General features: G+C 39.1%; 4 protein-coding genes across 4 annotated transcripts; 3 read left to right on the plus strand and 1 right to left on the minus strand.

The window, feature by feature from the left end:
• Positions 1 to 233: 233 nt before the first annotated feature.
• Positions 234 to 12,164, plus strand: LOC122061058 (extra-large guanine nucleotide-binding protein 3-like). Its single transcript, XM_042624224.1, has 8 exons — positions 234 to 1,390; positions 1,482 to 1,619; positions 4,516 to 4,620; positions 4,727 to 4,912; positions 8,195 to 8,372; positions 8,741 to 8,985; positions 10,335 to 10,504; positions 11,231 to 12,164. Exons 1-8 carry the CDS (start codon positions 467 to 469, stop codon positions 11,790 to 11,792), a joined length of 2,508 nt encoding a protein of 835 aa, XP_042480158.1. The 5' UTR covers positions 234 to 466; the 3' UTR covers positions 11,793 to 12,164.
• Positions 12,165 to 13,536: 1,372 nt separating this feature from the next.
• Positions 13,537 to 15,463, plus strand: LOC122061431 (probable transmembrane ascorbate ferrireductase 3). Its single transcript, XM_042624685.1, has 4 exons — positions 13,537 to 13,761; positions 13,842 to 13,890; positions 13,981 to 14,180; positions 14,918 to 15,463. Exons 1-4 carry the CDS (start codon positions 13,633 to 13,635, stop codon positions 15,179 to 15,181), a joined length of 642 nt encoding a protein of 213 aa, XP_042480619.1. The 5' UTR covers positions 13,537 to 13,632; the 3' UTR covers positions 15,182 to 15,463.
• A 625-nt stretch (positions 15,464 to 16,088) lies between these two features.
• LOC122061345 (pentatricopeptide repeat-containing protein At3g14330) lies at positions 16,089 to 18,360 on the plus strand. Its single transcript, XM_042624579.1, has one exon. The coding sequence runs from the start codon at positions 16,305 to 16,307 to the stop codon at positions 18,258 to 18,260; it is 1,956 nt and encodes a 651-aa protein (XP_042480513.1). The 5' UTR covers positions 16,089 to 16,304; the 3' UTR covers positions 18,261 to 18,360.
• Positions 18,361 to 19,327: 967 nt separating this feature from the next.
• LOC122061344 (protein OBERON 3-like) lies at positions 19,328 to 25,079 on the minus strand. The gene is made up of 2 exons (XM_042624578.1): positions 22,932 to 25,079; positions 19,328 to 20,086 (listed from the first exon to the last, which is right to left on the minus strand). The coding sequence occupies exons 1-2, from the start codon at positions 24,853 to 24,855 to the stop codon at positions 19,503 to 19,505; spliced, it is 2,508 nt and encodes an 835-aa protein (XP_042480512.1). The 5' UTR covers positions 24,856 to 25,079; the 3' UTR covers positions 19,328 to 19,502.
• Positions 25,080 to 26,482: the final 1,403 nt, after the last annotated feature.

Raw genomic sequence — 26,482 nt, forward strand, 5'->3', positions numbered from 1 at the left:
AGACCGGTTGCCTCCCTTATTTCCAACATACTATTGATATAATGGATGATGGCATTCACGTCCCTAATACGGAATCTCTCTACTTCTAGAATTTTGACTTGTAAAAAAATAAAACAAAATAATAAGAATTTGACCATAGTGGGCCCAATGACTAGTGACAGTGGGACCCACAAGAATATATATCCTCATTCCCAACCATCCATTGGTTTCAGTTACACCGCACATGAGAAACGTCGAATTCTTTAGTCCTCGTCAAACGTCAATCGTCACCTCCAATGTCGCCGTTGGTGCCACGCACGTCAACGCCGGCTCTCTCACTCTGTTGTTGCCGAGAAAGCTATCCCCTTCGTTTCCCACGGAAACCCCCTGGACTTAAACCTTCGTTCTCTCATGGAAGATTATTGGATTCGATACAAAACAATCTTTTGATTCTTGAAGCTTAATCTTTGTTCTGAAGCTTTTAGTAATGGCGAGTGGAGCAGAGCAAGAGAAGACATGGGATGAGGCGCTGCGTAAAATGCTCCCTCCTGGTTCTTCCTTGCCTGAGGAAGAACACTTTGACTACTCCATCGCTGTTGAGTACCAAGGTCCTCCCGTATCTTACCATCTTCCCAAAGCTGAACCTCTCGATAATGTTGCTTCTCGTTCTTCGGTCCCCAGTATTGCTGTTCCAGTAGCTTCCAAGTTTTCTAGGTTTAGTAAATTCCCTAATGGAGGCTTGAGAATGGAAATTGAATCGAAGGGAGAGGAGCCAGAAGAGGCATCGATTCGAGATCCTAGCTCAGTCTCTCCTACTCCTTTCGGTGGTTCGCCGCGGAAGCCGAATCGAGCAGCGGTTGTGGCTTTCAATAATGAAGAAGAGTGGGATAAGGATGATGAGGATGAGGATGCGGAGTTGTCTTCTTCTAGGTTTCGCGTTGCAGATCAGGGGAAGTCATTATCCCCTGTTGTGGTTAGGGATCGGGTAAAGGAAAGGAAAAAAGGAGTTTGTAGCAGATGTGAGAAAGGGAGTTGGTTGAACGAGAGGGAGGCTTGTTTGGTATGTGATGCAAAGTATTGTAGTCATTGCATGCTTAAGGCTATGGGTTCCATGCCTGAAGGTCGAAAGTGTTTGGACTGCATTGGGCAACCTATAGATGAATCGAAGAGGTCGAGTCTGGGGAAGTGTTCGAGGATGTTGAGCAGAGTCTCTAATCCTTTAGAGGTTAAGCAGATTATGAAATTGGAGAAGGAATGTTCGGCAAACCAGATTCGACCAGAGCAAATAATTGTCAATGGAAAGGCACTTGGGCAAGAAGAATTGGCTGAGATTTTGGGTTGCCCTCTCCCTCCCTTGAAGCTGAAACCAGGGAAATACTGGTACGACAAGGACTCTGGGCTTTGGGGAAAGGTATCGGTAATTCCTAGTGCTTCAGAATGGAAATGTTTTTTGTTTTAATTCTGGTTTCTTATATAGTTAACATTTAAGTGTTGGATTGCAGGAAGGAGAGAAGCCTGATAGAATCATAAGTTCGAAACTGAATGTTGGTGGAAAGTTGAGCTTGAATGCGAGTAATGGGAACACAAAAGTTTACGCAAATGGCCGTGAAATCACAAAGATAGAGCTCAGGGTGCTTAAGGTAAGGTCTTGGTCTCTTCCAGAACTTACTCAAAAATGCGTAAATAGTCCCATGGCAAATATGTGTATACATAAAAGAAGGAAACTTAATCCGTGCTTGTATGATTACTGAGGCTTCTTTTTTAGTTGGTAAATAAGAACTTTCCAATGGCATTGGTAAGGTTGATCCTCGAAGTTGGGAAACAGGCTCTCCTCGAAGCAGTGGTAAGGCTACGTACATTATGTCCCTCCCCAGACCCCGCAGCAGGGGAACCTCATGACCTGGGTACGCCCTTTAAGTAAGAAAAAGTTTGATGGTAGACTTGGAGGAGGTGCTGGACAGACTGAATAGACAGTAGAAGGCTTTTTTCGTTTACTTTTGTCAATAGAATAAATTGAAGTCTCCTCTAAACATTTAAAAATAAATTGATATTTTCTGGAATTTGGACTATATTGGCAAGCAGTGGCAATGAATGGATTTGCTGCTGTCATTGCAGGAAATTTTATCCGTTGAGGGCATCTATATTTGCATTAGTAGGTCCATTACTAATGAGGTTCCAACTGCACATATTATTTTGAGCATGTGAAACCTAGACAGAGAAAAGCATGCAAGCATTAAATCATGAAATGAGGAGTATACTCTAAATTTTCCAAAGCCAGGAAAAGGGTACACAAGAAAGTGCATGAAAAATTTAATACTATGGGCCTCTTGTTAAATGTCTTTTATGATTTTCTTTTTCCTTTTTGACGAATAATGGTAAAATTATAACAGGCAAAAGAAGAGGACAATAGAAGAAATAAATTTTCCTTTAGTATGTTGATCTTGTCATATTTAATGTCAGTTCTGGTAGTTTTGGAGATTTTTACAATGATATTTGCTAAAAAGTATGTGTCAATAAAATGATAGGTACATCACTGAGAAATGATAAGAAAGACATGCCACACTATAGAATTTACAAAATTTTCTGTTTACATAACAACAAGTGACGCAGGCAGGAACTAATATACACTAATACACCAAGTAATTTTGGTCCGAAAGGAAACTATTATAATAAAATTTTCTCTGCAGTGGTCGTGGAGTTCTTTTTTACCAGCATTTACATCAGTGGTGTTGATTTGTTTGAATTATCTGGGTATCACAGATTTTTCCCTAGTGCACCATCTGTAACCATGAAGTGAATTTTTCCTTTTGGAAAGAATAAACTTGATTAAAATTGAGTCTTCCAATGTTGTGTAATGCTTGCTCCTCATGATGCATTGGCGGATCTCCTTTAGATTTTTTCAACTGTAGAAAATTTTATATTGGTTGTCCCCTACTGCATTTTCATTTTTCTCAAAGGAAAATAATCGCCTCACCTGTGGGTGATTCACCCAATTAATTTCATGAGAAGAAACATGTACTTTAGGTATATCAGTAACTGGACTTGTGCAACCCCTTGCATTTACAATAAAACTTCTAGATATCTTTTTCTACCATGTAATTTGATAGAGGGTGACGTAATCACTGCCTCTTCACAAACTGCCCATTTTTTCTTCTTTAACTAGTTTCCAACCAAGTTACTAAGAAACATAAACACTTTCATGGAACCATCTATTCTGAAAAATGAGATTCAGAAATTAGGTTTTATAGGATTTTTTTCAGTTAATAATTGGGTACTGGGCTGTAAAACTATGTTTGTTGTCCTGTCGTCCTCACATAATCTCCTGTTTCAAGGTTTTGGCTACAGATACCGGCTATCTGATCTTTATTTCTGGCAAACAAGGTGCATATGGCTGCTAACTTGCTATGTATGGAAAGTAATTAGTAGATAATGGTAAAGAGGAGGGAAGTATGGAAGAGAAGAGGAAGATTGAAGTATACTGGAACAGCTAAAATAACCCCAAAAGATACGTTAATCTATGAAAGATGCTCCAATGAAATTGGGGACATTTCTAGCCTTCTTTTTAGGTACAGTTGTTCAGTTTCAACTTACAAGTTTTTTCAGTGGTATTGGTGGTCACATGGACCTTAACCAACAGTTTTGGGTGGAAAATGACCAAAGTTGAACAGTGTCATCAATATTTTAGGGTGGAGGTTTCTTGGATATCTGTAAGCATTTGCATGCCAGATGATTCAAATGACCTGGAAATGTTTGAATTGGATACTTGGATTACAACATCAAATCGTGACATTTGACAGATTTTCCAACAAGAAAAAAAAAGATATTTGATAGAGATTAAAGCTTCAATACTGAATATGGATGACGTTGGCTCTTAATAATTTTTAAAAGAGAATGCCCTTCGGAGATTTTGAGGGTGGATTGGCCTCCTTTGTTTCAACCTTCCATATGTTGTGGAAGAATTTTATGGATCAGAAAGTTAACCTGCAATGCATTTATCCTTTCAAAGAAAGGGTAAAGCCTAAGTTTATGTATCTGCTAAAGGATAAAAATTCTCTAAACAGCATAAGTGCACTATGAAGTTTAATTCTGCCTGCTACTGACAATGCACACAGGCTCTCTCTCTTGTTTCCTTCTCTTAGTTTATATTATTTCACTTCTTTTTTTTTTTTTTGGGGGGGGGGGGCTGGGGCTGGGGGGGGATATGTACATCTCCCATGTTGCATTGAGGTATGATTATTCTCTCTATCATCGTGCTTTATAATCCTCTTTTCTTCTCAGGGTTGGTAGTCTTGCTTATTTTTGCAGCTGCAATGTCTTCCTGATAATGTGCTTTTTCTATTTTCAGAGTTTGCAATATCTCTGCTACGTTTTCTGCTCATAAATGTTTGTTTTTTATTTTCTTCTTCATATGCTTCCTTGAGTGGCTTAGTCATTGTTTGCTTCAGGTCAGGTCTTTTATTCAGTTCTCCTGACTCTGCTGTGGTCCTATTTGTCATATAAAAACTTGATGTGTGGTCCGATTGGTTTTCATTTCAGTTGGCTAAGGTCCAGTGCCCCCGGAATACTCGTTTTTGGGTGTATGATGATGGATCTTACGAGGAAGAAGGTCAGAATAACATAAAAGGAAATATATGGGGAAAGGTATGTTACATCTTCTCATATTAAATCAATTATCACTAGGATAAGATTCAACTATGGTTTCAAAATTGATTTGTTAAACAGTTGGAGTCTGGTCCTTGCTAGGCAGGCATCGATTCGTTTCTTATGTTCACTATTCTCATTGCCTGTACCACCGGTAAACACTAATGGGCTAAAAGAAGATACGGATACCTCTTCTAGTAGGCTCGTGCCCAAGTATTTGGAGCAGGAAAGAGTCCAGAAACTTCTGTTGCTTGGGTTGGATGGGTCTGGAACCAGCACTATCTTCAAGCAGGTATACCTCTGGTATTTAAGCATTTCCCTGGTTTTTGTTTTCTGTACTATGGTTCTTGTTTTCTGTACTATGTATGGAGGTCAAACTCAACATGTACTTTTAATTTTTGTAGCTACTTTAAATCTTCATCTCATTTATATGTTGTTTTATTGTGTTATGTAAAAAGGTACAGTTTTTTGCCCTCTGTCCCCTTGTCATGTGAAATTGTACCAAAGTCTTAATTAACCCGATAGAGCGATGGGAAGAAGAGAAGAAGATGGAGAGAATTGAAGTGGGAGAGAAGGCTGGACTATAGAGGAATAAACCTCCCTATCTTGAGCAGCAGTTTATAGACTGACTCTTACTAACAACCTACTAAGAGTCAAGGACTTAATTACAGACTTAAAATAGAAATAGAAGTCCTACCTAGCCTATCAAGTCTAATTACAATAAGAAAGATAATAAACCAATAATTGAACTACTTAGACACAATCCCATGGTACAGAGGTTTATGGACTCCCGTGGACCCCCCCCCCAACCGAGACATACTCTAACATCATGAATGTAAGATCCGTGTTAATTTATTCTGTAACTAGGTTCTGTTGATGTAGATGATTCTTGAAAATTTCAATTGCTTTTATAGCAACTGAAAAAAGGAGTATTCCCTTTTAAGGGACACCAAACTTCCTTTGTTTATATTTGTTTATAAACCCAGGCTACTCTTTATATTAGGTTTATTTCATCTGTAAAGTAACAAGTGTACATATGTAGCAGCCTAGCAGGTATAATGCGATCTTCCCGTTGCTACTTTATGTCAGGAAGGAAGGGAAAGCCTTATCCTTGGGGCTCCATTTGGTTGAAAGGGAAATTAAAGGGAAGGGAAGTGAAATTTTCAAACCTAAAAAGGAAATTTTTTGTAATGATTAGTTGATTATCCCACGTGATTATGTGACTAACTCTAAATCATTCCATATTTGGTTTTTAAATTTAACTGTACTTTGCATCCAAGTTCATTGGATGTGAAAAGTAAAATATGGTAAGAAATTCAAGTAATTTATACAATCATGTTGAGTAATATTACAGAAGTTTCCTTTTTTAGGTTTGAAAAACTACACCTTCCCTTCTCTTTAATTTCTCTTGCAACCAAATGAAGCCTAGAATTGGCAGGCAAAAGGGGGCAAAAGTAAAGATGGAGTAATGCTAATTTTGTATTTTCCAGCAAAGAGAAATTAGGAAGAAAGCTAGTCTCTTACATCTAGGTTGGAATTTAAGATCATACTGGGTTTTAAGATATCAAGTAGAAGAGATTAAGAATAAAGCATTTTCACCACAAAAACTAAGAATAAAGAAGGGCTTCCTATATGGCCCTAACATCTGCCATGTGGCAGGTTGGATGGGGCCCAAATTTTGGGAACAGGTAAGACCAAAGGTCCCCTGCTCACATGTCAAGTTTCAGCCCAATTGAAATTGGCCATGTGACAAATACTGCTTCGAAAACCGACTAATATTGTACTTTTTGAAAAATTGTTGAAAGCAAATGGATTGCTGAAAATACAAGGGGAAATGTAATACATTGAGAGAGGAGGTGGTTGTATGACTAAATTTGGTTCTGACACCTGGGCTATCCGGATCATATCCTATTTATCCTGCAGTCTCAATTACTGCATCCTACTTCCATGTGCCATAACTTCATTGACTACCCACAAAGGCATTCCTATGTTGCTTTTTCTAACTTCAAAGAATCTTTTGCCATAAAAAATGTTACAGAAAAATAGCAGATAATAGTAAAGGAAGAAGAAATGGTGGAAGGAAGAGAAGACTCAACTAGATTTCACAGTTGGAGCTCCAAGCGTCAACAAAACAATTTAACTTCTATTCCATATTCCAAAACTTGTGGATGGCATCATAAAACCGATAGAGATGTGAACAAACTACGCTATGACTTGATACTCCTACTGTGATCTGAGACTCAAACTTCAACTCAAACTGGGGCTCAAAGCAGAACTCCCAAGTAGGTACAATTCTTAATATGGCTCAAAATAGAGAACTTACCAGAAAAGTAGAAATTGAACTAATTAAAAGTAGTATAATTGGGATTTTATTAAAAAAATAAGTACAACTTGCTGAAATATTATACTTTGTAACCCCTAAAATAGTAAAAACAAATCTACTGCGAGTAGTAAAAAAACATAAGCCCCTAAATAGCCCTTAGAAATGACAGATTAGAATATTAACTCTATAAAAAGAGATGAATGCATCTCCTATATGAAAAGAGCCCAATGAAATAAATTCATGACTAGTAAGTCCTTTGTTGATGTGTTTCCACATCATTTATCTCAATCTTTAGTATAATGTAACATTTGCATGTTTTGTTTTTGGAGTTCTACTTTTCTTTATGTTTCCAAATGTCCTGTTAACTAACAGTTAGAACCTGGAAGCAGTTCGTTTTGAAGGAAATCTGGTAGTTGGAAAGAACGCATTTATTACGATCAAATGAGTGTTCTTGTTTAGAGGGTGGACCTTGGTGCAATGGTAAGTTGCTCCATTGTGACCGATTTTGGTATGTACTGGACTTGCCCACGCTTACATATCTTGACAAAGGAAAGGAATAGGATAGACTAGAGATAAAGGAGGGATTTGATTTGCTCAATAGGGGAAACTAGCGTCATTTCTCATAGAGATAAAATAGGAATTTCTTTGAAACCTTTCTTCTTTTCCATTACTAACTAATAGGGCAACAAAAGAGACTGTTACACAACTTATCTTACTTACAACTCACTACTACTTCCACTTAATCTATTACCAACCCATAATGACTCAACAACACACTGCCTAATAACTCTACCACTAACTCATATCGACTCAATAACTTACTTTAACCAATCAACATAGAATCAATAACTTACTCCAGTGACAATACTAATAAGTCCTAGATAACCGTGCATGATGCAAGTAACAAAGTGGTCACGGGTTTGAGTCAGGAAACAGCCTCTCCATGAAGCAGTGGTTAGGCTGCGTACATCATGACCCTCCCCAGACCCACAGTAGCGGTAGCCTCATGCACTGGGTACGCTCCCTTTTTTCTAAATGAGTGTTGTTGTTTCCTTTCCTTTGTGAGCATGTGTGTTTCTGGGTTAGATGTTTCTTATCGTTTGTGGCAGTTTCCTCTACTTTTCCTCCCCAAACTCAGATAAGAAAATGTCGATTGAATTTCAGGTGCTTCAGATGTTCAATTTTAAAGCTCTGTTGGTCCCTAATTATTTTTCTGTTTCTCATCATGTATCACCCCCTGTTATTGAACAGGCCAAATTTTTATATGGGGACAAGTTTTCTGTGGAAGAACTGCAGGATTTCAAGCTTATGATTCAAATCAACATGTATAAATATTTAAGTGTACTACTTGAAGGCCGAGAGCATTTTGAAGAGAAGTCTTTGATGATGAAAAGAGATGCTGCCTCTTTTTCTGAGGAGTCCGGCTCAGGTGTCAATGAAACAACTTTCTCCTTTTCTATTTTGCATTCTCTCCTTCATTCTGTTACTGTTGGTGGATGCATTGTTTGTGGACTCTGACACCTGTACTGTGGATGTCTATCAGGAGTCCATTAAATCTGCTCGTGCAAATTCATTGGATTTAAATAATCTCATATGTTCCAAATTCTACGATGTGTGTACTATGTCCAATTTCATATTCTTGAGACATCTTTTCTCTTTTGTTCTCTAAATTTGCTCCATCTGCACCAATTTCTATTGGAAATTGAATTAATAAATATGTTTTGAAGCATCATATCTCTGGTCTATCTAATGGGTGGAAATCATGAACTGATGTTGATCTACTGTTAATGAATTTAGGTGAAACTGGAACCGATGAACATAAGCAGTGCATTTATTCAATCAACGAAAAATTGAAGCATTTTTCTCATAAGATTTTGGAAACTATGGCTATGGAAAACTTGGAAGCTTTCTTTGCTTCTGCAATACATGAATATGCTCCTGTTGTCGATGAGGTTTGGCGGGATCCTGCGATTCAGGAGACATACAAGAGAAGAGATGAATTGCATTTTGTTCCAGATGTTGCCAATTATTTCTTAGATCGGGTATGCATAAATGTATCTGTTTAGTTCTTCATTTCTGACCTTTTTGTCTCCCTTGTGCATCATATGTAACTACCTCTTAGTGCAAGGTGGTTGCATTGCAATCTATGTCATCAGCAAACATGGGTATTCATGTGATAGGACACCCCATACCGATCTCTCATTGGTCAAGTTTTGACCAAAACAGGCAGGGAAAGTGCCTAAAAACGAGATTCAAAGTTACTGATAATTCCAGAAATGCCATAGATTCCATTTCTGTGAATTGGCACTCCTGTATTTTGTGAAACTTTGCACTGACTGTTTAAACACTCGCATTGCCTGTGTCGGGCTGAAATTTGACCAGTGAGATGTGTTTGTTCTCTATTCCATGACCCCACCCACATCCTTGCAAGTCTGCAACATGACAAGAAGCATGTCCTTGTGTCAAGAATCAAATGCCACTGACAAGTCACCGCATTAGATTTTCCCTTGCACTGCACTTTATTAATGAAAATCTTACTTCACCTTGCATCTGTTCTAACCATACAATGCCTTGATAATTGAAATAGGGCTCTTCCATCTACCTGTTACAAATGGTTGCAAAGTTATAAATGGTTTGCAACAGCTTGTCTGCTGTAATGCTTTATTTTCACACATGCTAAGGTCATATCTTAATTAGCAATGATGCGACTGTAGTTGATTATCCCTGTTTGGGGGCATGTACAATTCTTTGCTCCTCCATTTCTATGAAGAGGGTCAGTTGGAAGTCTCCATATAGCGCAATAAAGTCTACAAAAGGCCGGTTGTATACATATGTTGAGTGTTTCAAAAGCCTCATAAAGAGTTGGATCAAGTTTAATATATGACGGGTTTGAGACTGAGATTTTTACTGTTCTTTTGTTATTTCAAGAACCCTTTCTTGGGTTCTGTTGTGCTTGGAACTCAATTAGGAGAGGCGGTGTCTTATAATTTAACTGGCCAGTTTCTCTTAGAACTCTTTTATTCCACTTTTCCAGGGATGGATATAAAATTGAATCTAGAACCACTCTGAAATGTTTCTTTCTTCTCCCTGCTACCACAACTATATATCCTGTGGTCCTTTTTGGGCAATTTGCTGAGTGTTTACAGTGAAAAACTTAAGTGGGTCCTTTATTTCCTTAGCTTTGAGCTTCAATTTGTGTTCAAGGATATGTTAGTGGCTGGGTGTCTAGTGTAGATTTCAACATGCTGTAAGGTGACATGGCTAGACATTTAAGTGAATGCTCATAAAACAGTTGATTTATGTGCTCAAATTCTAGGGAGGTTTTTATTTACAGACATCATATATTTGTGCTCTGTTATCATTATAGAATTCAGATGTCTGTGCTTTGCAGGCTATTGAGATATCAAGTAACGATTATGTGCCTTCTGAGAAAGACATTCTATATTCTGAAGGAGTGACCTTGAACAATGGCCTTGGCTTTTTTGAATTCTCATTGGATGACCATAGTCCAATGTCAGAGACAGACAATGAAAACTCTGATTACCCACTTCCACTTACCAAGTAAGCTCTCTTTCTTTCTTCACACATATACACCCACCAGGCCCCCTAGATAAGCCCAAGATAAATCTTTCTTGATGGCCCTGCTATCTGCAACATGGCAGTTTAATTGGTCCTCAAATTATGTGAGCATGTTGTCAACATCAGCATCTATTTATATGGTATGTTTCAAGGCCAGTGCATTTTCCCATGTTGATACAAAGCACTGAGAACTGGATGGAGAATTGAGTTTGGCTGTGTATAAACCATAGAAAACACAAGGGTGGTCCCCTCCACCCCCCTAAAAAAAACAATAATAATGATGATGATGATAATAAATAAGAAGAGAAAGGGTTGATGCTAAAAAATGGTGGGCCATATGGTCAAGATGGAACCACAAATTTGACATTTGGCTAATCCATGGATGTACGGCCTGTCTGAGTCATTTTACCAAGCTGAGCCCTCCTCATGGCTCAAAAAATGGACACTGGAAAAGCTTTTCTTGACTGCAATTTAAGGAAAACCCTGCCCTTATTCATGGAACTCTCTGCCGTGTGGAAGCTTGATGTGGCAGATCCATACAACAACAACTCAGTCTAATCCCATGCTAATGTGGCAGATGCATGCATTCCATTTAATGGGGCACCCCTGGATTAGCAGAGCATATACTAAATACCACAGACACAGTTATAGTCCGTCGTCCATATCTTAATAATATCTCTTGGTTTTGAGAAATTTATATTTGCGCAGGTACCAATTAATTAAAGTAAACGCAAAGGGACTCCGTGATTGCTGCAAATGGCTGGACATGTATCAAGATGTTGGGGCTGTTATCTTTTGTGTTTCTTTGAGTGACTATGATCAGGTGTGGGCCGAAGGAGATGGTCCAGTGCGCAACAAGATGCTACTGAGCCGAGAACTTTTTGAGAGTGCCCTGACACAACCATGTTTCAGGGATACTCCCTTCATTCTCCTCCTCAATAAGTATGATGCCTTTGAAGAGAAGATCCGTTGGGTACCCTTAACAGTTTGTGACTGGTTTGGGGATTTCAGCCCATTAAAATGTTATCACAACAATGAGTCATTGGCGAACCAGGCTTATTACTATGTTGCAATGAAGTTTAAGGAACTCTATGCCTCCTTCAGCAACCGGAAACTATTTGTGTGGCAGACCAGGGCCCATGAACAGAGCTCTGTAGATGAAGCATTCAAGTACATTAGGGAGGTTCTTAAGTGGGAGGAAGAAAAGGATGAACATATGTATGGAATTGGTGTGGAGGATTCATTTTACAGCAGTGAAATGAGCTCATGACCATACATAAGGCAGGAGTGAAATTCTTTCACCAGTAGTGAGCCTCTTTATTGTGCTTACTACTGTTTTTGAGAAAGAGAGATATGAGGACATCAAATTTTTATTTTTTTTATTTTATGTTTGGATAATCTCATAGCCATTCTGGGCTTTTCTGTATGAATGCAAATGTAGGTAGGAAGCGGGAACTATTTGCTTCTGACAGCCAGGAGGCTGGTCAGGACATGTAGAGTAGCTTTGGGGGCCAGGAGGCTCGGTATAGTTTAGGTTCATAGCGGATGTTTGATGATCGCTTATTCTGTATAGTGTTGGTTCACCTTGCTGTACCAAATAAGATCTTTGTGAAGATTATCATTGCCATTTTGGTTGTGTGGATCTCTCTGGTAGATTTGATCAGTCAGCCTCTTTAGTTTGCAATTCTACAGGCTCTTTGTTCCAGACTATGTGATTTCCAAATCCAAGTAGTCAGGAGCATAGTTAGCAAATATGCATTTAAAACAGCATTTCCCTTTTTTACCGTTTTAAATATGTTTTGCCCTTTGTTTCCCAAACATATGGGAAGAAAAAAGGCAAACGGCCAGCATTTCAGTTTTAAATATGTTCAAAACACGTTTCCCTTTTAGGCCTTTTTTTTTTTTTTTTAAAGATATTAGACTTGTTGAATACAATGGTTACTTACCTCACCATCTCTCTCTCTCTCTCTCTGATCGACATGATTCTTTCGTCAATCTGAAGTTGACTCGAAAGCCACACTTCTCATGATATCACCTTCAACTCAAATTCAATGCACGGACTCCAAAATTGAGTTACAAACTGAAGCGTTTGTTGAAAAGTGTTTCTAAAGCGATGACTCTCGACTTCAACTAAATATAAACACTCTGGGACTGTGTTGACAACAATGAACAACATCATAGTCAAGACACATTGTTCAACAAGACCTTGGACATGTTTTTTTGTGATGGTGCATGAATTTGGAAGTTATGTGAATGGTCTAGTAATTTATAATGGGTTGTGAAATATATATACATTAATGTTAGATAGATAGTATATTTGTTTTGAACACTAAATGCAGCAATTCATGTAATAATTTCTCAATTTATAAGAGTATAATGCTGTTTTTTGTTCCCTTTATTTAATTTTTAAATCTACATGTTTAAAACTTGTACCGACCATTTTCATTTTTTTTGCCAGTCCCCTTTTTTGACACTATGGTCAGGAGAGAACAAAAAATAAGTCTTACAACAGTAATATATTTTGATGGATTTACCAAGTGAATTGAAGCTGTTATCATCTCTCTCACACTTCACATGGTGTTTTACCCCCAAAATGATGCATGCCCAGATTTTGGTTCAAACCGTTCTAACAATAAGACACTTCCAGATTGAATGGTTGAAATCTTTTTGAACACCAGTCACCAATTATCATTGGTAGAACAGTTGGCCTTTCATGGGGCATAGATAGAAATGGGTTAAAGCATCATAAGCATGATACCTTACCTGTAACCATGCATAAATCTGGTTCTTAAATCTTAATAATAAAACCTTTTACTTTTAGCACAAAAGTTAAGATACCTTAATTAACCCATTCCACAAAGAATCAGTCCTATAAAAGAGATGTTCTTCTTTTGTTTTTCTAGTGATGCTTTACTAAAGTAGAAGGTGCTACTCACAAAATACCAAACCCAACAACCAAAGCAATCTCCAGAACATATTACTTTATCTTTTAGCATTTTAAATTTAGATAAGAACCCATGTCTACAATCTGAAACAAACACAATCCAAAGTATCAGTTCTGCTATCTTCTTCCCACCCTCCCCTGTTTCTCTAGCTTCAGTACTCCTGCCATGGCTTTTGTTGCCACGGCATCTGGACACATCTTTGGCATATTAGCCTTAATTCTCTTGTTAGCATGGCTTATACATTTCCGTGGTGGAATTGATCTTAATTCTTCTGATGCTGCACACATATTCAATGTAATTGAGCTTGTTACTCTGTTCAACCAATGCACATTATGGAGACTAATTCATTTTCTTCCCTTCTCAATCTCTTGCAGGTACACCCATTTCTTATGTACTTTGGTTTCGTCTTCTTTGCTGGTGAAGGTATATATAGTTTTTGGCTTAGCCCATTCACTTGCAACTGCTACATATATTTGTCTCTGATGCTATTGTTCTGGTGTGACCGATGATCAGCGATTATGGCCTACAAGACAGTACGTGTAGACTGGAAGGCTCAGAAATTTGTTCACATGTCTCTTCATGTTATCGCAATTGTACTCGGGATTGTCGGAATCTATGCTGCCTTCAAGTATCACAAGCAGCAAGGGATAGCAAATATGTATAGCTTGCATTCTTGGCTCGGCCTGGGAACCTTTATCATATATGGTTTGCAGGTAAGAAGAAAAAGCCATGACAAGGGTCAAAGGTTCCTATACAGGAGGGGGAAAAAAGGGGTCTAAACTCTAGAGTTGAGAATTATTATATAGGGAACCAACCATTTTGTCAACTCACCAAATCACTCAGCACCATACCAGAACCACTCCCACCATAGAAATCTCAAAACTCTTGGCAATAAGCACTCCCACCCTAGAAATCTATCTCACATTCCATCTCCTATGTAAAAATGTGGATATGTCAAGAGTGAACTGGACATGCTCATATGGAAAGTTAGAGATTGCCATTATCCCATGTAAGTCCTTTGGCTCCATCTAGTCTGGACTTGACATACAAAACCTTTATTACCAATTGTTGCCTCACTCTATGGACCTCAAGACCTTTATCCTTTTATATATCCCACTAATAGTTGTGGAAAACTGACAAACTAGGAGGAGACTGCCCTTGGTTAATCACATTGGATTATATTACGGTGCTGATTATTCTAATACTAACTGTAATCAGAAGCAGTCTCACAGCCCTTGGCAGTTTTATGAGGTGTCATGCCCATATAGCTAGTAAATTTGGATCTGGGAAGAAATGGAAAAAAGTTGCACGTTTAAGGTTGATGATGACTTTGGGTTCAAAATGGGTGAACCCAAATTGCCCATAACATGTTCTTCAATTTTAGAATGAGGGTTTTAATTTCATGAATTCCTTCTAAGGTCATATTATTTTAATGTTGTTGGTTTTGCAGTGGATTTTTGGGTTCTTCTACTTCTGGGTTCAAGGAGCTGATGCATCAGCAAGGAGATCATATGCCATCTGGCATATATTTTTTGGTAGAGTTCTTCTATACATGGCAATATGCACAGCAGAGAGTGGTTTGATGCAATCATCAACCCTTTTGGGGCTAGGAGCTGGCACTGAATCTCGGATTGTCAACTTTGCTGGATTGGCAATTCTTCTCTTTGGCATTTCTGCGGATCTCGCAATTGCACCTATACCAGATGCCTTTTAATTTATTTCTTCTTCTTCTTCATCTTCCCCTTTCCATACCCTCCAACCCTAATTTGATTGTGGTTTGTCAATAATTTTACTTTTTGTAAGGATATGATACTGCATCCATTGGAGGATGGGATTTTCATACTTCCTGACCTATGAGGAAGTAGTAGAGTGATGTGATTTATGGGATTTTTTTAATTTTAATTTTTTGCTTTGGAGAATATATTATACTTGCTTCATGCGATTAAAAAGGGTGTGTTGGTATTTATAAAGCTCATCTAACTTGATTATTGTTCCATCCTCTTCTTTTCATTCTACGTCTCCTGCTTAATATTCTCTTTCAGTAAAAGTTTCTACACACGGCCATCAATACACATTCAAAATGACATTAACACCTCCTCTTTTTATGGAGTCGATGGAAGAATCTCTCATGCTAATTACCTTTCCCCTTTCTCTATTTATTATGTAAAAAGTTTTTGCCCACCCATGTTGTAGAGAGAATGTCTTTCTCAAAGGTGATTTATGCTATGATTGAACTCTATAACAATGAAATGTCATATTAACTCTTGCCCTTTGTTTACAAAGATTCAAAACATTCTTTCTTAGTATAATCGGAGGGTTAGATCCCATAGATTAAGAGGTCCTCTTCTCACTATGGATGAATGGAAATTTGCAAAATTATGCAATTTTCAGTCTTATCTACATGTGTCATGTGTGTGCGCGCGTGTGACCCTCCTTTAGAGAGAGAGGGGGGGTTTAATACTGCTACTGGATCAATGGATCGCACTGTTGTACATGTCCTAGACCAGAGTACAAGACCCACCTTTAGAGAGAGAGAGAGACTATTCCTTTTTTCTTTTTTTTTTTTGGGTATGAACCGTATGTGAGAGAGAGAGAGAGAGAGAGAGAGAGAGTATTCCTTTTTTCTTTTTCTTTTGGGTATGAACCGTATGAGAGAGAGAGAGAGAGAGAGAGAGTATTCCATGTACACAAAATGAGGAAAATATGAGAAGCTAAATTAAAAATAAGGAAGATGATGGTGATACCCCCATGACAAGCTAAATCAAAAAAACAGGAGTAAGGAAGATGATGGTGATACCCCCATGACAAGCTAAATCAAAAAAACAGGAGTAAGGGAGATGATGATACCCGCCCTTTCTCTTCCAACTACCATAACGGTCGTTTCTGGTCCTCCAACCCACAAACACAAACCTCCTTCTTTAGTTTCAACAAATCCCATTTCCAACCTTCGATCCCTCCTCAACTCCGGCAAATTAGACGAAGCCCTGCGTTTGATCGAAAACCCACCATCAAATAGCTGCGACACCCAGCCCAACCTTGAGATCTACTCTCTCCTACTCCATTCCTGCATCGCCAGAAAATCCTTGGAACATGGCCAGAGGCTTCACCTTCAACTCCTCCTCTCAAGAGACGGAGCTCGTCAAGATTTTCTCAACAATCCCACCTTGAAAAGCAAGCTCATCACCCTTTACTCTGTCTGTGGCCGAATCGACGAAGCTCGTCGCATTTTCGAGGATGGTCTTGAGGCTGAACATGTCCCAGAATCCGTGTGGGTCGCCATGTCCATCGCATATTCGAGGATTGGGCTCTTCCAGGAGTCCCTCCTTGTCTACTCCAAGATGCTTCATCGGTATATCCGACCGGGTAATTTCGCATTCTCCGCTGCTCTCAAGGGTTGTTCTCATTTGTCTGAGTTGTTGATTGGTAGAGCAATTCATGCCCAGATTTTGAAATCTGAAGAAAGCCCAGATCAGGTAGTGAACAATGCTCTTCTTAGATTGTATGCCGATTGTGGGACAATTCAAGAAGCACACCAGATTTTTGAAGAAATGGGTCAAAGAAATATTGTTTCTTGGAACTCCTTGGTTGCTGCTTTTGTATGCCGGGACCGATTGTTTGAATCACTAGACACTTTTAGGAGGATACAGAGTAAGGCAATTGGGTTCAGTTGGGTCACTTTAACTACGATCCTACCAGTCTGTGCTCGAGTAACTTCACTTCATTGTGGCCAAGAGATCCACGCACAAATCATTAAATCAACTGCGCAGCCAGATGTTCCAGTGCTGAACTCGCTTATGGACATGTATGCTAAATGTGGAGCAGTGAATTACTGTCGAGAGGTGTTTGAAGGAATGATCAGTAGAGACTTAACATCTTGGAATACGATGCTTATGGGATATGCGATCAATGGGTGTATGACTGAGGCGATTGATTTGTTTGATGAGATGATTGAAATGGGCTTCAAACCTGATGGAGTCACCTTCATTGCGTTGCTTTCGGGATGTAGCCATGTCGGTCTCATGGTTGAGGGGCAGAGATTTTTTGACAGAATGGAGACAGATTATGGAGTTTCACCTACTATAGAGCATTATGCTTGTTTGGTGGATCTCATGGGTAGATCTGGGCGGATCAAGGAGGCACTGGATATTGTGAAGAGTATGCCAATGAGCCCAAGCAGCAGCATATGGGGTTCATTGCTTAATTCATGCCGGATCCATGGCAACATTGCACTTGGTGAGGTGATGGCAGAACGGTTGTTTGAGATTGAACCAAATAACCCTGGAAATTATGTGATATTATCAAATATGTATGCAAAAGTGGGAAGGTGGAAAGATGTTGAGTTTGTGAGAGAGATGATGGAAAAGAGGGGAATCAAGAAAGAGACAGGATGCAGTTGGATACAGATCAAAAACAGAGTTCAAACTTTTGTAGCAGGAGGGGGCATTGAATTTCGTAATTCAGAAGAATATGAAAAGGTTTGGAATGAGCTGAAGAAAGCAATGGAAGAGATTGGTTATGTTCCTGATACAGGAGTAGTACTTCATGATGTAGAGGAAGAAATCAAGGCAAAGTGGGTTTGTGGTCATAGCGAACGACTTGCTGTTATGTTTGGACTCATCCATACTGGTTCAGGAGTGCCGATTCGAGTCACAAAGAACCTCCGTGTTTGTACTGATTGCCATACTTGGATTAAGATAACTTCAAAATTTTCAGGAAGGTTGATTGTTTTGAGAGATAAAAATCGTTTCCACCATTTCAAGGATGGGGCATGCTCTTGCAAAGATTACTGGTAATTGGTGAATTATGTACAGTATATGATTATTCTTTAAAATTCCATGTAATGGGGGCATTTGTTCATCCATAATGGTAATGCAGTGGCATCTTGATCGCTCACCCATAATATCTCTGTATGAACGAAAAAAAAGGGACTCTCTCTCTCTCTCTGCATTCTTAACTGAGAATAAGAACATTGTTCAGCACATTCTTGATCTTAAAATGCTCATGCATTTCATCGAACACCTCATGGGGAAAATCTGTTTGCCAAGTCTAATCATCCAATTCTGCAACTTGTCCGTAGCCAATAAAGGTTGCCAAGGGGTTCATGCCAATGTGGGTTTCATATGATTTTTAGTTTTTCTTGTTGGTGCCAATGTGCTTGTACCATGCAGTAAACTGACACAGATGAATTCTGAACAACCTATCTCATTCAATCAATGCAGAGTGCTGACTGCCCTCAGGAAGATGACAATCCCAAGAACAAAAAAAAAGAGTAACTCAGTGCACGAGGCTCTCACAGTCCCACTATGGGGTCTGGGAAGGGTAAATGCATGCAGCCTTACACCCTGCTTCACAGAGAGACTGTTTGTCTGTTTCCAAGGTTTGATCTTGTGACCTACATGTTGCAATAATGCAACTTAGCTGCTGCACCACAGGCTTGCCCACTATAAAGGGTACCAGGAGGAAAAGTGCTAAATAGCTTTCCATACATACAATGAGACTTGAGACCCAAGAAAGGGAAGGAACAAATCGCTCAATTCCCATCTGAAAGAGACATGTTGATGACCAAAGTATAGACTCGACTTTACATTACTCAGAGAGAGACAGAGAAGGAAACCAAAGAGAAGTGGTTTTGATCGGTTCAGGGTTTGGATTCATTGAATCTCAAATCTTCTATGTAGGTTTGAAAAAAATAAATAAATAAATAATCAACAGCATTTTCCAGGTAGGTTTATTACCATTGCCCCTGGCCTCAGACTCGGCCTGCGTTTGACATATTTAATCACAGCCCGGTCGTCACTCCGCCGTTAACCAGGTGATTCAGATGAGTACGAGAAAAGTAGGTCACAATGGTCACCGGACAGGCAATAAACACATTCCTTTTCCTATCTAAAATTCAAGTTGACATTGGAAAATCTTACATACACCAAGCAATTTCTGCATGGCAACAACTCAAACATATTACAAGCCGCCGTCATCTCAGCCCATCATTCGAAACCTCATCTTCACTCCATTTCATCATATAAATGTTAGATACCTCAAATGTTTACACCCCATTGCTTTTTTGTTGATTCCATTCTCTCCAACAAGCCTGCAATTTGAGCTTGCATTCTGAACTTCATCTTGTAGTAGTCACAGTGGGAATTCTCCAAGATCTTTAGCTCTTCAAGCTTCTTCCTCCGCCTCTCCTCTGTCTCCTGTAAACACAGTTTGGCAATGTTGCTGGCGTATTCTTCCTCCAGCTTCTCACTCTTTATACGGACCATCCGTCGATACCCTTCTGCCTCTCTCTGTGCATCATCTGCGTGGCTCTGGAACATCCTTGCTTCAGCTTCCTTGATTCTCACAATGCTTTCCAGGCTGTCGAAGCCATCCTTCTTCAAGACTGACTCTAGCTCGTCATCGACTCTCCGCTCTCTTGTGAGAGCACCCATAAGAATGTTCTGATTAACATCATTTGGCAGCCGATCCTGCCTTCCACTGGAGGAGCTCATGTTGTAAGTGGTAGATTTTGAAGGTGGAGAATTAGTAGAAAGCGAAACCACATCTCCTTTTTGACATATTTGAGCCATAGTTAAGTCCTTTGATGAGGCACCAGAACCGGGAATTGCTGATGCACCATCTGTATTCCATAGATATAACAGGGGTTATCAGTGTTAGCGGAAGACATGTTACACAAACAAGCAGAATTATAGATATCAAATCAGCATAGAAGTTATTCATATTGACAGTCTCAACTTTGCTTTAAGATTGGAAAAATGAGCAGTCGAAAGTTACATCAGAGGGTTGGAACTTAGAATCACTAAGAAGCATAACCTTCCACAGGTCCCCATCCAATTGGAAGTCGTAGTAACTGCCTCAGGGGAACTGCTTAAAGTTATGTCTCATAAGCATATATACCATGTGTATGTATGTGCCCAATTTCACTAGAAAATGAAGTCAGATAGGAGGACGTCAACAACTGAGTGAGCCAGTGAATAAGATTGAAGATCAAATAACGTACAGCAAGATTATGACGTTTATCAATGCAAAGAAGGTATTTATATGAAATTTATTAAATAGTTACAAATAATTTAATGTAAATTATTTTAGACAGTATTGTATCTTACACGACATGTGTTCAGAATAAGAAGTGACCAAATAATAAAACCGGTAAGCTGTCGCCCAGCTCCAACAACACATATGCTTCAAATTTGAAGATTTTCTATGTTTAATTGTAACTTGAATTTTCTGTACAAACGGCAAAAACTAGCATCCCAAATCCTTCCCATTAACAACAAAATGCAAAGATGAGAATTATGAGCCACATTCACAATGCAGCACATTATTCTACTAGAATGCCCCTACCAAGGTAAGGTGTTTCCATCCACCTTTCCAATCAATACAAGCCTCAGTTAAGCTTTATAGAACATAAATAAACAATATTTCCGCTCTAATCTCAACAGTAGTTTAACTTTGAAATTATCAGTTTGAGTACTTCAATTCCAAGAACCCATAATACTAAGGCAAAGAAGATTAAGAAGATTACTAGGCTATGGAAATTTGGTTCCAAATCCCATTCTATCTAGAGCCACATCTTCCATCGTAACTCATGTCTCTGGACACTAAAACCCCTGTCATTTCAGCTTTCCCCTTGTCCCTTTTAACACCTTGAACTCATATGATACACTTCTTCTTGCTGGTGCATGCTTATAACCAAACTACCGTGTTCACTTTCCCTCGTATTGTTACTAGCTACTCTAAGCTCCTCCCCCACATCCTTACTTAACCACTGGCCTTCTGGGTATGAAAGAGATGGCTAATCAATATCAACCGTGTTCTGTGACCCCACAAACTCCAGAATATTTCATGCATTCCCAATCTTTCATGTTCAATAAATAAAAATACCATTCTACCAAAAGCATAGGGGACAAGATGCCTAGCAAGCACAAGAAGTGTGGCCCACCTAAAAGGATAAATCACTCACCACAAATCATCTGACCAATCTACATGCAAAATTAACAAAAGGAAATACCTTAAAACCCTGACAAAAAGTCATCACCAAGAATACAGCAAGTCAAGCACTTCATGAAATGGCCAATCAGGAGCAATGCTTATCATTGAATATCCATGGATGCATATTCCTGACTATCTAATGTGAGAGTCTAGATGTATGATACTCCAACCTGTAATTCAGCTATTATATTCCTTGGGAAAACCCAAGAGATCCCAAATAAGGCTGTAGAAAAGCACATATTAGGAAGTAATGTATTCATAATGAACCAGAACACCAGATAATTGGTCACTAAAATTCTTTCTAATTCTGCCAACCAGCCAAACACACAAAATTCAGTACATTGGGATTCCAACCATGTCTACAGGAAATGGGGAGATGGTGAGTCATTGGCCTAATACTTCAAGGAAGATCTTACTGAGAAAGAGTTACCAGTTCCTGGTCCAGATACTCATGAACAGCCGCATGAGTTCAGGGACCTCACCAACTACCAGCAGATCATAATAGATGTTAGTGGACTTGTGGCAGAAATTGTCCTTGGTTTTGCAAAGCATGGTTTAAATTCATCACTGAGCTTATCACAAACTAAGATGAGTCTTCCGCAAAACTTTCTATTTATTTGGCCAAACTGCTACCGGTGGTTTGTAATGCTAAATGGTTTGAAGTCCTAAGACATTAAAATCAAAGAAAAGAATTTAACAATGTCTCGACAGCACTTCTCCACTATCAAAACTATTTTATCCTTCGGAAAAAAAATAATAAAATAAAAAATTAAGCCTGAGAAAAAATACATCACTCTACTATTTCAAACAAATTCTACTACTTGGTTCCCTAAAGCAAAACCACACATAATTACTGAAAAAAGAGAAGGATGGGAAGTTCCACATAACCTAGGAATTTTAAACATTCTACATAAAGAAAAACCATGCACCCGATCACAGATACTTTCACATTAATGGAACATAGCCAACCATCATATAATAACTGAAAAAAGGGAAGTATGGGAGGTTCCACAAAAGCCATAATCTAGGAATTTTAAACATTCTACATAAAGAAAAACCAACAGCACCCGCTCACAGATACTATCACATTAATGGAACATAGCCAGCCATAAAACACTCGTGTAGAGAGACCATTTCATGCTATTGCTGAATAGTAAAAGTTCAAGCAATCTCATTGATAAAATCGTATCTGGTAATTAGAGATAAAATTAGTTTCATGTATCAATTTTATGATTCACTAATAAGGGCTCCAATGGGAGAGACTACTTTTCCATCAGCTAGGAATCCATTTATCATCAATAAGCCACCTTGCGTTGGCATAAATACCTCCTGCACTGATACAATGATTGAAAAGGGTCCCTCCCACAAGACCTACTCATTGGTCACCACCCTTCCGCACAAATATTTCAGTTTATAAGAAGTGCTATTAAAACATAGAGCAAAATCCAACTTGAAGAATTAGCGAGACTTACACTTGAAGAACTGTAGGATGGAATCACAGGCTACCGATGGAGAAATGATATTGTTTTCAAGCTTCAAGAGAGCCTCCTCTGCCCTTCTCTGCAGCTCCTTGTCCTTGAAGCTTTCACTCCCCCTAAAGATCTTCTTGACACAGTCAAGCTCCTTTTTTAGGGTCTCAAGACCCCAATCTTTTGCACAGTGGATAAACACATCCTTAACAAATCCAAACATCTCAGAAGCATGGTCACATCCAAGACAATAGAACTGCATCTCCGAGGTTCCCGCAGACCCCTTCAAGTTAGGCCCTGGCCTAATGAGATTTCTCTGAATGCCACAAGAGGCATGGCACCAGTGCGAACAGGCATCACAACCAACCCAACTGCAAGTATTGGAGGCACAGTCGAAATTCAAACACACAGGGCACATACACGCACTGCAAAATCCCTTCTTTGCCGAGCATATCTTGCAGTCACAATCATCAACAGGCAATGAACCCTTGCAGTTGACATTGCGACACCTCATGAGCATAAAGATCTCCACAAGCTCGGGCATGGGGATACGATTCTTCCCTGATATGTAATTCACAAGTTCCGTCTTGATTGCAACCAATATCTCTAATTGGTCTCTATGAGACTTAGAGAGTGTCTCAGAAGTGAGGTCCGATCTTCTCTTAAGCCGATTCTGCAAATCAGCCAACTCCTCTCTCTTCTCAGGCGACCCAATGAGATTCCTCAAGTGCTCCTTTGCAGATTCAATCGTTTCATCAGGGAGGTCTTGAATCATCCCAGCCATCACAGGTATAGAATCTGAGACAATTTCTAAAAGAATCCTCTTCGGTGGCCTCGTGCCCTTTCTTGCTCTGTTCCCATCTGAATTCTTTCGAGAAGCTCTTCCTCTCGAATCCATCAAGGCCGTGTCTTCTTTTTTCGGCCTGGCCGGAAGCTCCGACGGGAAGAAGGACTGGTTATCCGAGCTCGCTGTTCGGTGAAGACTACATGGATCCTTATTAATCTGACGATTACTCTGCATCAATTGATGGCCAAAACCACCGCCGATGCCACCTCCGCCACCGTGATTGGCCAACACAACGCCGTCACCGACGGGCCTGAACCTACTGTGAACCGATCCATTAGTTCCTTCTCCACAGCACCAAATCTGGTCAGTATCTTTTTGGTGGCTCCCAAACGAGTACTCGCAGTTCTCGGTGGAGTTGCGTGTGAAGAGTGAACAGCTAGGGTTGTGAGAGAACGGGACAGAGTACGAATAGGAGAGCGAAGCAGCCGTGAAGTCGTCAGAGCTCGCAGTTCGTGTATTATTGTTCGATGGAGCCAATGATTGAATGCTTCTAGTAGGTTTTGGGAGAGCAAAAGAATCTGCATTCGGTGAAGAGTTGAGAGAGAGAGACACATCTGGGAGTGCTAGAGAGAGATTAAGAGTCTCTAGCTTCGCCTTCTTGTCTGTCTTCTCTCTTTCTATTTCTTGATCAAGCTCTCGCTTCGTCCCTGCCGCTCTAACCCCGTTTAGTTGCAGAAAATCTCGTTCAACCCATCTCTCCTCTTCCTTGGTATTCTCCGAAATCACCTCCTTCCCCTTGTACCTATCCTTCTCCAGCACACTCAATAGATTCTTCCCTGAAATCTCTTTCTCTTGAAAAACCATTTTTGGGTTATCACAGAGATAGCTCAGAGTCAGTTCTTGAGAACCCAGATTCCCAATTCTTGAATAAGAAGCTTTAGAACGGAACCCATCAAGACCCACATCTGAATCGCGCAGCAAATCGGAACCCTTGTCGGAAAATCCATTTTTCCCATCTGGGTTCTCGAGATTTTGCTTCGAGAGGTGTGGTTTGAGCTTCTTTGTTGTAGAGCCTTCAGTTCCGGGAACAAAATCATTCGAGGGAACAAACCCATTTGAGAGATCGATATCTGAAAACATGGCTCGTCCGAGAGAGAGAGAGAGAGAGAGAGTGCCCTCTCCCTAAAAAGAACGAGAAAAGCAAATTTGTTGAAGGGATCAGAGATTTGAGAGAGAGAGAGAGATGCTTAGATTCCTCTGTTGTTCAGTTCTTCTACTACTCCTTCGACTTCAACGAACCTGCTCTGGTTTTGTTCTCTATTTGAGCGAAACTTTTTTCTCTATCCTGCAACGGCTGTTCAGCCGGCGGCGTTTATAAGTACAAACGGTGATACTTTTCATATTCCAAGAATACCCTTTATGGTTTATTTAATTACTGAAATGGTAAAGAAGGTGGAGGGGACATGCGTCAAACCGTCCAAAGGACTGAAAATTACCGCCACACAATCACAAAAGCACTAAACGAAGTGCGGGCTTTTTCCTTTTATTTTCTAATTTTTAATTGAAGATGGTGGGGTCCATGACAAAGATCTTAAAATTGTATTTTTTTATTTTTAATTAAAATGATGATAATGGTAGTATGATACTTATAAATAGAAATGATGAGTTGAAAAAAATTGGGGAATGATCAAATCTTGAATGGATTAGAAAATATATAATTTCATTTTGTTGACACAAATTATGGATATTAGTCTAAGATTTTTCAACTTTTAAACTATCAATTATAAGGTTTTACCATCAATAAAAGAAAAATAAAGTATGTATTATGATAAGAAGATGAAAAAATAAGGTTATAATTCTCGTTCAAAAAATTCCCGAAAGAAGAGAAATTCTATTGTAAGTTGACAATGAAATCAGTTTTTAATATAATTTATAAATGTGTGTTTGATCAACGAATCACATTTAGAGCATATTCGTGATTAGTTGGATGGTTTAATATAGTGAAATGTATAGCTCTCTTGTTAATGTCACTCTAATGATGCGTCTTGTGATCTCCATTCACCTTTTGCTTTATAAAAGGAAAACTTTTAATTGAAAATAAGGCAATGTTTTCTTCAAACTTTGGTGCACTAATTGGAGTGAAAGGAACGGATGGATTACAAACTATACAAAAGTTACAAAAACTTAGATTACGAACTTTTTAGGGATTGTAGCAAATGAACAAGAACTCCAAACAACATATCATAGCTCTTCAAGGCTATTGGTATAAACTCTTTAAGATTTCGAATGTTCATGAACTTAAAATTTCACTTATCATTCAATACATTCTCTCAAAAAGTCGATACATGTGTAAATTATTAAAAACCCTAAACTCAAACCTCTACACTTATTAATCCTATAATTGAGATTAAACAAAAAAAAACCCTTAAATCAAAGGATTCTTTTTGATGAATAATAGATCCCTTATTAATGAAGAATCCAAAATATAAACTAACTAACGCAAGACACAACGAGATCTTCCAAAATCCAAACTGGAGAGAATCTCCCAAAGTTCAAATTGTAGAGAAACGAGTTGGTTGGTCATAGGTGCGGATTCTACCATGCGACTCAGCTAGTGATTGTCTTGTAGTTAGATATGTGCCTTTGGCACGCCTTGATTTATTTTGATCACCTCAAAACCTTTGGATGAGATCATTGATTGTCAATTACCTGCTCGAAACAAATTGGGCTTGCAACGAGGAGAGTGTTTGGAGCATGGTTTAAGTTT

The sequence above is a fragment of the Macadamia integrifolia genome, chromosome 14 (genome assembly GCF_013358625.1).
Source record: "Macadamia integrifolia cultivar HAES 741 chromosome 14, SCU_Mint_v3, whole genome shotgun sequence".
NCBI lineage: Eukaryota > Viridiplantae > Streptophyta > Magnoliopsida > Proteales > Proteaceae > Macadamia > Macadamia integrifolia.

Bases quoted from the DNA above. Each gene is read 5' to 3' on its own strand.
- LOC122061058 (XM_042624224.1), top strand. From the start codon at position 467: ATGGCGAGTGGAGCAGAGCAAGAGAAGACATGGGATGAGGCGCTGCGT. The intron at 8,373-8,740 runs GTGTCAATGAAA...TAATGAATTTAG, and splicing joins TTCTGAGGAGTCCGGCTCAG to GTGAAACTGGAACCGATGAA. The intron at 10,505-11,230 runs GTAAGCTCTCTT...ATATTTGCGCAG, and splicing joins TACCCACTTCCACTTACCAA to GTACCAATTAATTAAAGTAA.
- LOC122061431 (XM_042624685.1), top strand. From the start codon at position 13,633: ATGGCTTTTGTTGCCACGGCATCTGGACACATCTTTGGCATATTAGCC. The intron at 13,762-13,841 runs GTAATTGAGCTT...AATCTCTTGCAG, and splicing joins ATGCTGCACACATATTCAAT to GTACACCCATTTCTTATGTA. The intron at 14,181-14,917 runs GTAAGAAGAAAA...TTGGTTTTGCAG, and splicing joins TTATCATATATGGTTTGCAG to TGGATTTTTGGGTTCTTCTA.
- LOC122061345 (XM_042624579.1), top strand. From the start codon at position 16,305: ATGATGATACCCGCCCTTTCTCTTCCAACTACCATAACGGTCGTTTCT.
- LOC122061344 (XM_042624578.1), bottom strand. From the start codon at position 24,855: ATGTTTTCAGATATCGATCTCTCAAATGGGTTTGTTCCCTCGAATGAT. The intron at 20,087-22,931 runs GTAAGTCTCGCT...TATGGAATACAG, and splicing joins CATCCTACAGTTCTTCAAGT to ATGGTGCATCAGCAATTCCC.